This window comes from Thermobia domestica, chromosome 10 (genome assembly GCF_964235325.1).
Source record: "Thermobia domestica chromosome 10, izTheDome1.hap1.1, whole genome shotgun sequence".
Classification (NCBI taxonomy): Eukaryota; Metazoa; Arthropoda; class Insecta; order Zygentoma; family Lepismatidae; genus Thermobia; species Thermobia domestica.
In genome coordinates this window covers 259319400-259331423 of record NC_137463.1, presented here as the reverse complement: position 1 = coordinate 259331423, position 12024 = coordinate 259319400, and the positions used below count along the sequence as shown (strand labels likewise).

Sequence of the window (12024 nt, the reverse complement as noted above, 5' to 3'; positions counted from 1 at the left end):
TTGAACAATCTACACAAAATTTGCAATCGATCAGTGAAAACGGCATCTTTCTAGAGTTTGGAGTTCCCGAGATATCATTGTATAAAGTACTGGCCACAAACATATAAACTTTTCTTGACCACAAATATATATAAATATACCTAGCACTTTAATATATAGATTATTATTTCTTCAGCTATATTAGAATCCATCATAAATGGCATCAAAATCTTGAGCGGAAATATCTTATTCAGAAATTGTTTATTTTTACGAAAAGTAGCAACCTTTAGCTAAAGTAATATGTAATAGTGTATCATGAGAACGTAATATAACTTACCAGAATATCGAAAACATATGTACCCAAATAACGCTTGTAAGGGTTTATAACATTGGTATCATTCTAAAATCCATTTATTCTTCATAAATGTTGATACGGAAACCTAAACAACGTACAAACTGTTTGGCTATCAAGTAGCACTCAAATATTACTTTAAGATGTTAAGAAGAAAATAAAATAATATGCAAAATTGTGCAAATCCAAAACTTAGGCAAATTCGGCAAATTCTCTCTCTCTCTCTCTCTCTCTCTCTCTCTCTATATATATATATATATATATATATATATATATATATATATACCACTTTCGAGTGCTGGGCTCTGAAGTGCAGGCTTTGCCAAGAATGCTGGGATGTTGTTTTATACAACCTCTTAAAAAATTATACCTCAAAATCTAGAAAAGACAAAATAATATAACATGCACAGTTTGAAAGTTTATAACTTTTTCTTTATTCTTATATATAAAATATTCTGTATTCCAACCACAAACTATTACAAATCACAAATAACATTTACACATAGTGCAAGGAAAATGAATGCGAATATGAGAATTATTATTTCAAGTTACTTATTTGATCTATCTGATTTTTCTGTTCCTACATAGTCTGGATCATTCTCACAATCGTCCAATAACTCTCCTTGAAACAAATACCATCACTGTCACTCAATTCCACTTTTAAACTGAAGCGTATTGAATCAATCGTTCGACAGGCTGTTTCTCGCTATTTTGACGGTCAAACAATAAGCATATGGTTGTTTAACCCTAGCGGTAACAAGGTATTAATTAGAATTTTCACGCCATCTATTGACGAAATTGCAAACTACGAAGTCCAAGGGATATTTCAAAACTGCTAACTCCGTATAATAAAGGAGTAAAATCATTGAAATACATTTTGAATCAAATCACGTATAAATACGGAATCCACAGTCTACAAAAGATCAGGTACTCCGTAAAAATACGGAATTAGCACTCAAAGTGTTAAATGGGACAGAGTCTTAAGGTATATTAGGATGGACACCTTCACGAAGTATCAAATTAGAGACGTAAAAGCACGTATAATGAATGTCAACATATTATACAGATACAATTTCTTCAAACGTTTAGTGCAGCGAACTTTTGTTCGTAGAATAAGTGCATTTTTGATGTGAATTTATACAGTGAGCTATAGTCTGAAACGTTCAGTATTTGTTTGTTCACTAAAGTGCACCGGATAATTTTCAATGGTCTAAAGTTAAATAACATAATCGCTGTTTACATTCATTACACACTGTAATACACTGTTATATATACACTGTTTAGAGAATTATGCACCATTATTTTACGTTTCAAAATAGTGCAAAAATTAAAAGACAAATATTAAAATCTTACATTCCAGATTTTAATACTATAAAATATAATAGTGAATGTCTTTAAAATTAGCTCATTACTTAGCCAATATACCATCAAAATATAGTCTGTTCACAGACTAAACCAACTTTTTTCCTTGAAGCTCAAGACCTACGGGTGACCTTATTTAAGGCAAGAATAGATCAATGTTCTTAAGCCTCCTGGAGACAATGTGCCTTGTGGTTATCCCTTTGCAACTGAGGTAATATTGACTCATTGACAGCCTCCGTGTGGTCCTTATGACCTTTCCACAGCTTTAATACTGATAAGGAAAGTTGGTTTAGTTTTCAACTCTCCTCTATGTGATGTTACGGAGGGAAAATAAACTTCTGAAGATCGTTGATAATTCTAGACCATAGTTGTTCGAAAGTACTGGAATATTTTATGAACTTTGATACTATTAAATTTTTGCAATATTTTGAACAATAATGAAATATTCTTGGACTGTCAGCGTATGTGATTGAATGATATCCCTTCTAGTAAATGTAGTATTACCATACTACAATATATACCAATTGGAATGAAATATATGTACATATGGTGTATATAGTTTTTTTCTTTTCATTTGTAATTAATGAATTAGAAAATCTTTGACTGAGTTGGCTGTTAGCGCATTTTGCATCCCCTCTGCTCTGTGGGTGGCTTTGTGCTATTACAAATTTATGTAATTTATTTGTGCGAACATATTACCTATTAACATTAACAATGCAGTTTAACATGTTTATATTTCTTGCACTGCCAATTACTAATCATAAAACTTATGTTGAAGTAGCTGGATATTTGGATATTTGGATATTTGGAAGCAACTTATGCTGTTATTTTTAAGTATTTTATTGTTATTAGTTTGCATTGAATGGAGGACAAAAGACACAGGTATATTTTTATTTTATTTTTACTTACGTGATAAAGAGAGATGGTTTCCCGTTATTTTCTTTTTCCAAAGAATATTTAATGATAGATCAGGGCAAGGTTCAATAACTCTTCCGGTTTATAGCCTTACACAAAACCTCAAAACTAAAGTTGCCATTATTTAAAAAAAAAAAAAAAAAAAAAAAAAAAAAAAAAAAAAAAGCTGTTATAATGTAATATTATTAACTTCAGAATTAAATTCAAGCTGTTTTAGTGTACTGCAAGAAGTTCCTTTGCTTACACATAATCATGAATTTATTTGTAGAATGTATATTATGTGCGTTATTGAGGATTGTGTAACCGTGGGAAATAATATCTTCTAGTGACATTTAAACAATTTTAGTATTTCATAAAATAACAAGAACGTTATTATTTAATTTTAATAACTGTATGTTTAAACTATTTTGTTTATTACAAACTAAATACAACTATTATTTAAAAAGTAGTTCAAAGGATATCAAAACAACATGGTAAGTAATCAAATGTAGTTGAATTCGTTCCTCTAGTTGTTGCCTTTAACTTTGATTTTAGCAGAATTGTTATTCTGTCAACTCTGTAATTTCTATGGGTGGCAACACTGAAAAATTCTTGAGGTTCATATTTTGTGTTGTAGAATAACATTATCTATGATTGTGGTAAGTTGAACTTCATCATCTCCTTTCACTTATGAAGAACAAGCAAAAGAAAAATGGTAAATTTTGCAGCCCATTTTTAGTATGTTAGGCTCTTAACTCAGCTCGCTCACTTGCTTTTTAGGCAAGCGTAAAGATTGCCTAATGTGCAAAGATAAACCGGAAAAATAACTAGTTTAAAAATACTGTTTTTTTTTTTAATGTTTATGAAAGAAAAGGAAAGATAAAGAACGTCTTACCTGTGACTTTTGTTGATTAATTCTTATAATTTAGTTATGACTTGCTTTTGGAGCTTTCTGTGGTATTGTTTATTTTTCATTACTCTGCACTAAAGATAAAAGCTTCTATATTTTAATGCTTTTTATATGTGTGTAGTCTTATATGTGTTAAGCCTAAGAATATTGTGCTTAAGTGTTTAGTAATTTCCATTTATTTAATGTTAGAAATTTGTGTATATATATATTTGGTTAAGGAATGTAACAAATGCTATATACATATGTATATACATGTATATGTACAAGAAGCATGTATTAAAGAAAGGAAAATATTTCTAATTTATCAAAAAACAATTGAGAAATTTACGAAAGATTACTGTATTCTTAACTTTAATAAGGTAATTAATAAATTTAATTTTTGCAATTTAATATTCGTATTCAAATATTGTTTTATTTTTCTTCAGGGTCCAATAGGATTAGATGGTCCGAAAGGAGAACCAGTAAGTCAGTAATATCTTAAGTATGGGTAGTAAAATGGTAGAAAAAAAATTTTTTTTCTTTTAAATTCCAAGCAATATGGCTTACAAGGGAACCTATCCAAGTGTAACTCTGACTTCGAGTCGAGACTATGGCCATTGGATACCTTGTCCCAAAAGAACATAACATGAAAAGGGATACATCCTCGATCTCAACTGTTGCGAAGATATAAGCGTGAAAAGTTAGAAATTGAGCTCCACACTATACATACTCGAAGTCAGAGTTACACTTGGATAGGTTCCCTCGTTAGACCAGGAAATGTTTTCATTTTGAAATACAGAATGTTGGAAAAGATTTTTCTTTACTATCAATTGCCGCAGTGAATAACCGCTTGATTAATTCACTTCAGAGAATGTTAAAAGATACCTTACACCGTAAACTCTCACATTTTTCTTTTTTCTTTTCTTTTCTTTTTTCTTTTCTTTTTATTTCTTTCTTTTTTTGCATCTGACACATTTTTCATTTAATTAACACATTACCAAAATGGAATCCGTTGAGTAAAATAAATAGATGTGATTCATTGAGTTTATCGGATCACAGGGTATGGATTCGATATATTTTGTTATACAGAATCCAAATTTCAAAACCCTGGACGATTGACGTTATCAATTCCTTTTTATGGGTGAAAAAACTTGAGAAATTTGCATAGAGAGGATACATGTAACACAGTCATACAAGAAAACAAAAGTTCTGTGCAGTGGACAACAGGGCATGGATTCGATTTATTTTGTTAAGACAGAATTCAAATTTCGAGTATTTTCGAGATGGAGATCCCCCGCATTTTACTGTAGGTGCTAGAAACGTTCCAGGTAAACAATTTGAGGGCTGATGTGGCCCTATTTTGACCATCGAGATAATCGGACCTTGCCTATTATGGGGTGATGTTAGAAGAAAATAGTGAACGCTTACAAACATACCACTTCGAAGGATCTGAAAGCAGAGATTTGATATGTTGTTTCTATTATGTCATTATATAAGTGAAACCAGTGGCGGCCGGTGGATTGTGGTTTCGGCTGTTGCAGTGCGAGCGATAAGAGACAGAAGATATAAAGTTGACTCATTGACTAATCAGCATAACTTTAGATGCAAATGCTATGTGACATGTTAAATTAAATAAAATTCTGTTTTTAAAAAATAAAAAATGCAGAACATTTTATCCGATTAATCACCTTAATTAATTAGTAAGTTCATTTTCCTCTCTTTGATTGGAGCAAATTGCCTAATACATGCTGGTTGAACTCTGGTATTCTTATTGTAAGGTCTTTTTCGATGGAAAGCATAACCAATGGTGATAACCTTTCTTGCGACATTCAATTCCTTGAAAGTGTCAATTCTTTCTCATGTGGAAAAAAACTTTTCGTCTTTTGCTGACGCCAGAGGTACTGTTAATATTAATTTCAAAGCTTTGTAGATTTACTAAATATTTTTTCTAGATTATTCCGAACGATTCATTCTAGCAAACTCAGTCCTTGACAGTGATCCGAATTCCTCTTCAGCGTTGACTGAAGAGAGTTCGTAGCAAAGATTAGTGTTATAAAAAAATGTACATTGAACACACTTTATTCACAATTTATCCAGGAAAATTTAAAATAAATTGAGGAAATGTATCTGGTGCAAACAACACTACTGCATAAGATATCCTGTAAATTTAAACTGGATTTTTTTTTTTCGAACACTCTCCTGAATTGCCCTTTTCTTGTTTTGTCTAAGATTTAATTGCAAATTTTTCCTCAGCTGAAAGCTGGTCAATGTTTTTTGTAAGTTATTTACAGAAGTCATGGTATACAATTCATTCAGAATTTGTAGGTTATTTACAGAATTAAAGCACACACAATAAAATTAAACCTAATAATTAAAAACCAAAACAGCTGATACAAAATAGGTACTGGTATATGAATTCCGAATGTCACATATTCATACATCAACACACACACACACACACATGTGCGTAAAAGAAAAAAACTACATTCCAAATCATCCGTCTTGCTTGTTACGCAATGCACGATGAACACAATATACTTCCACATGAGTCGAAACAATGCCTACCAATGTGATATGTTCTGGAAAGGAAACCTCGAAATCCGCCAGATGAAGGATCAGCATGTAACAGAAGCCAAAAAAATCAAAGAACATCAAAACAAACAGTACTGCCAGTTCTACACCCAGAAATATTAACTGGGAGGGGTCCAAAGTATTTGAGGGAGGTCCAATACGTCTACATAATATGGAACCTGAATTATACTGCACCCGAAAAGACGATAAGTAATTCTTACTTACTATCACCTATATTTTTAGAAAAAAATAATAGAACGATTATTTTTATAAGAATACAAGAGTACATGATGAGGCGTAAAATAAAATATTTAGCCTACATCAATCGTTTCTGTGTTAGGAAAGTATAGTTTATTAAGAAAGTCTACAAATGTTAGTCAAGTTTTGAAATTTTTGGGAGGTCCGGACCCGGTGGACCACCTCGTGGCTACGCCCCTGAGCATTGCTAATTAGTCCCAAATTCAATGTGGCGTTCCCCTCATACAGTTTTATGTGGAATTTACCAAGAGTATAAAATATACTTATTTTATAAAAGAAATATGTTTATACTAAAATACTATCCACAGAGGAGGGGGGAGCGATTCTACATACTGACTTATTAATATTTGATTCACAAATTACTGTAGAAGAAGCCTTCATTATCAATATAAGCTAAGAATTAACTTGTAAATGTGGGTCTACTTTCATTTGTTTTCCCCTCTACTTGATATTTTCTTTCTTATTTTGTAATTTTGCAATCACTTTTTTTTTAATTGCCATTATATTGATTTACTTCAGTATGGTCCCATAATTTAAAAATATGAATTCATAAAAACAAATTCCATTTGTTAATTGCTAGTGAAAGAAAATTCAGAAATCTTATTTAGCGTGAAAAACCTTCTCGTTCACTGGAAATCGTGCTGTGTTGCAGAAGCACTGCAACGACCAGTCCCTTTAACGTCTGAGATAGGGGAAAAGAGACTTAACATTTGCTCCAATCCCCGCGCTGAAGGAATCTGGTCGTTGCATGCTCGCTGCAACACAATGTAAATTAGAGACTCTGTGACGGATTATTTTTCGCTTTTTAAAATGGATTAACGGAACGGAGAGTTACAGAAGTAAAAAATATGTTATTTAAAGTGTATATATGCAAGTATTAAAAAGTATTTTTTTCTGTTCTTTACTACTATTGATAATAATATTTTTTTCTTGAAATACTTTGGTCGTTGCGCAACGCTGCAACACTTACATTAGCCGCCACTGAATGAAACTTTCATGACACTCCTACGGGAATATATAGATGTTATTGGCCCAACTTAATATTTCTAAATTATTACTATATAGATATAAATTGCAAGAGTCTAAGTTGCATTCTAAAAGTTTTCGAAACAATCTACCAAATGGTTATGCGTTGCAGTTAATGATAATCAGGAAAAGATTTTTAGGAACATTCTGTATTTCCTTGTTGTAACTATTAAATATTACTTAAGTCTTCGCGACGAGGTAGAATATTTTTAGCATTAACACGTAGATATATATATGAAATTAGACGATAGTAAAATTATCCCACAGATTATGTAATTCCTTATATATTTAAAGTTTATTGTATTTTAATCTTTCTTTTGGAATCGACGAAATACTCGTATGTGATGCCTAGAGCAAATAACAGCTTTATTTCATATTTGTTTTAATTTTGTTAACTTGGTGATTGCTGATGTTATTAATATTAAAATAAAAAGAGAGGGTCCATATATATATTTAGTGAGTTAGTTGAAAGTAATTGAAATGCTTATTTAACTTGTTTGGTATACTTTGGTATACTTTTGGTATACTTTCCATTTGGTATGCTTTGGTATACTTTTATAGAAACGGAATAAATTTTAAATACTGTTCTTTCCCATTAGCAGTTCATTAGACATTTTCAAGAGTATTGGTAACTGTTACTATTGTTATACCTGTGTATAAAGCAAAATAATCCCGATTGAAAGAATAAAAAATGTTCTGGAGCCAATTTTTTGAACATAAAATTTCACCAAAATGTACAATTTACAAGGAAAGTTCGGTAGAAAGCACTCGCTTGTAGAGAAACTAAGCATGCCATTTGAAGGACCAACGCATTCTGATTTCAGCAAGCTAATAAAACTCCTGTACGGTTGAGAACTGTTCGAGAGATTCAACTTGGAAGTTTATATGAGAAAACGAGTATATGTGCATTTAAACACGTTAAGGCCAATATTGTTAGCAACGAACACTGATATATGAATTGAAATCTATTGGAAGTAACAGAAAAACTGTTTTGTAATAACTAACGAGTAATTAGTCATTATATTGTTCACAAAAACGATAGGTTACAGTTGAAAATTGATCATTGTTGTTCTGTTCTATGAAGAAATGACGCACCGAACAAACTATATACCTTTTAGTCACCTGTTGAACTTGCTTTTCGCTTTGATTATGCGAACTGTTCCCTTGACGGATGCAATGCAATTGCACATATGAAATGTTCATGGCGCAAGGGAGTCTTTTGCCTCCGTCATTTCTTCATAGAACGGAAGAATAACAGTGATCAATTTTCATCTCTAACCTATCATTACTGTGAAGCAGTGGTGGAAAGCCATACCGTCTTTTGTTTTTCAGTGATGAAGGCATACCGTCTCTAGTTTTTCACTGATCAAGACATACCATCACTGGAGAGTAGATGCTAAAAACCTTTAATAAATCCATTTTTATACACAGTGATTGACGAATAGCTTTGAGGGTAAAAAGATTTTATTTCGTATCCAGAAATAATTTCTAAGTTGACAACACCGACATTTCTGTTATATTTTTCTACCTCTTATTTTTAAAATAAAGCGTCTTCAAAGAACTTCATCTAGTTAATATTTTTTGATGTGTCATATTGAATTGTTTCTTCATTATGTATGTGTGTGTGTCTTCTTGCCTTAATGCATATAAATGTCGTGTTTTGAGTGTGAGCGGATTTAGGGTATGTTTGCTATTGGGGACGGATCTTCCGAGGGTTTGGAATACCCATCAGTCGAGTGGGGCCAGGCAGTTTTCCAACAGGAATTTTTAAATATAAAAACTCGGCTTTTGAGACTGTTCGTGTATAATTCTATATAATACAACATAAGGGAATATTTTTTTTTCAGAAAGTAGTTGGCGGGAAATAAAAGTCTCTCCATGTCGTCCTCCCTGTAACTACACAGAAGCTCTCCAATAGTTTTTCAGTCATTATATAAATAGAAATGCAATCTTTTAGGCAACATACCCTCACTGTATTTCAACATTTAGGTAGACGGTATGTCGAGTCAAAATCTTACTAAAACATACCTTCTCTGCTTTTTTTCCCACTTCAAACACCGCTGTGAACAGTATAAGAACTAATTTTAACTAACAAACCCGTTAGTTCTTGCAAAACAGTTTTTTTTCTGTTACCTCCGATAGATTTCAATTCGTATATCAAAATTTGTTGCTAACAATGTTGTACTTAACGCGTTTAGATGCGTATATACTCATTTTTTATATAAACTTCCAAGTTGAACAGTTCTCAACCGTACAGCTTTTATTAGCTTGTTTTAATCAGCATGCATTTGTCCTTTAAATGACATACTTAGTTTCTCTGCAGGCGAGCGTTTTCTCCCAAACTTCCCTTGTCAGTAAATAAAGTTCTTCTTTTGTCATTTGTATAAATCTATTCAGGTTTGATCTCATTTAAGTGTGTGTGTCGATCGAGTTTATGTACATCTATTGTTCTTTTTTTTTTCAATCAGATCAATAAATGAATTTGGATATGGACATATGGATGCCAACCAAACGTAGCATATTTTTTTAATTAATTAGTATATTATTTATATGACAAGTGATTTACATCTTTTTTTCTTTTCCTTTTAAGGGAAGAGCAGGCGATAAAGGACAGAAGGGTGAACCAGGAAGTCCGGGCTATGATGTATTCTCAACAGCTAAGGTGAGTTATTGAACAAAACGGTGGATTATACGGTATGATATAATATGAATATGTAAGATTAACAATATACTCTTAAAAAGATGAAACTTTGTGTCATTTAAGATCTTTTAAAGTTAATTAGAGTGAATCTTAACTGAAGAAAACAGTTAAATATCGAATTTGATTCTAATCTCTTTACAAATATTAAGTTCAGGAGTGGCTCTAGGATTTTAATTTTGGGTAGGCCCGCTCCCTCGTTTATGGATATATACACATTTGATTGATTAATGACAGTAGGGAATTACTTTTATAGTAGTGGTCGATGCTATTTATTAGATAATTATCTACCATTAATATAAATAGTGGAAAATACATTTACTCTTTATTGTATCTTTTAGCATTTATATATTTTTCAAAATCTTTGGGTAGGCCCGTGCCTGCCCGGCCTACCCTCTAAAGCGGCCACTGATTAAGTTTATTAAAGGTTGAATTTAACATTATCAAGTTAAATGAAAAAGAAATAAAACAACAATATGGCTTATGATGAGTAGTGCAGTAATGAGGATAGACTAAAAAGACCAGTACATTTTTTCTGGAGAACATTCAGGGCCGGCTCTACCATATGTGCAACACGTGCATTTGCACGGGGTGGCATCATAACTATATCGTTTACAATAAATATTTCTTGTTGGAAACAGACTTCATGATGGCGGTAGTTAAATTTACAAGCTGACTTCTTATCTGAATACTACATTCATAAATCATGTTTAGTACGCATTAGTTTAAGGTCACATGGACAATGCTAAAACATATTGTCAAAGAAATTCCAGCATGAATTGCGTGATTGTTGTCAATACAAGAACTCAGTTCTTGAACAGTAGCAAACACCTGTTCCAGTACTTAGTTATCACAGTTTGGATATGAAAACTAATCTTGTTTTTCTCACAAACAAGTTCCTTATAATTGAAGGTGGAAACGAGTTTTTAAATTTTTTTTAACAGATGTAGAAGGAAAATCAAGCAATAAAGTTAAAATAGCTAGTTGCATTGGAATTGCAAACTGATATATTGAGATTTAAGCTCGATATTGAATTCTATAAAAATGATTACTATCTTTCCTCTGCAGGTATGTCTGCTTTATCCTTCACTAACATAATAGAGTATTATTTTAAAAAAAACAGAAAAAACAAAATTGTATTTGTAGTGTTTAGGCCTTGCTGAGTGCGAGTGCACTTTTCCCTCCTCTTCATTGTTCATGATGGGGTAGCATACTTAAATCGTGGCTTTTAAGATTTGTTTTTTTCTGGAGAAAGAAGGGCGGCAAATGATGGCATTGTACGGGGCAATAAATTGCCTAGGGCCGGCCCTGAGAATGTTATTAGCACAAATTCTTTATTATGATTTCTCTAGAAACGTAAAAGGTGGAATAATTTGTTTTTCAGTTATTATAAAATATACAGAATACGTAGAATTATAGAATATAATATGACTTACCCCTTTCCAGAGGAAAATTCAGCCTGCACCAGTGCTGAAAGTACTCTCACGTTCCATTTAGAAGTACTTTTAACTGCGTGTGAGCCTCAGAAATTACTTGAAAATTATTACAACGTAAACTACACTCGTATATTGACTAAGCATCACATGCCATTTCAATCAATTAGAATATATTGAAATAATTATGGGAGAGAATGGCCAAGAACAATCCTTGGTCTTTTCAAAGCTTCTACATAAAATCATAAGCTATAGAGAGAAGTGTTTATGAAGAAAATTGGATTATGACGGGTATATAATACAGTCACAACACTGTTATTATGAGTAATACGTAATAAATATGTAAATGTTAATAAAATAATGTGACCAAGGTAATACTAGTAAGTAACATTCCTCAATTTTATTGTATGCATTTCGATTGGACAATTAATTTACTTATAATTGTTTTTTGTAATATTTATTAACATTCTACGCTAAAATGTTTAAAATATTTAGCATTAATTGATAAAATAGTAACCATGTATTTGTGTGTCCTTGTCATGTTGCGTAAAATAAGATACTA

The 12024-nt window shown here is 31.8% G+C and overlaps 1 protein-coding gene across 1 annotated transcript in view; it reads left to right on the top strand.

The window, feature by feature from the left end:
* The window catches only part of LOC145661915 (uncharacterized), a 213892-nt gene that overhangs the window by 28413 nt on the left and 173455 nt on the right, over positions 1 to 12024 (top strand). Inside the window, exons 6-7 of the mRNA XM_081727262.1 lie at positions 3923 to 3958; positions 9922 to 9993. Of these exons, the coding sequence (XP_081583388.1) occupies positions 3923 to 3958; positions 9922 to 9993 (108 nt within the window). The remainder of the gene's footprint in view (positions 1 to 3922; positions 3959 to 9921; positions 9994 to 12024) is intronic.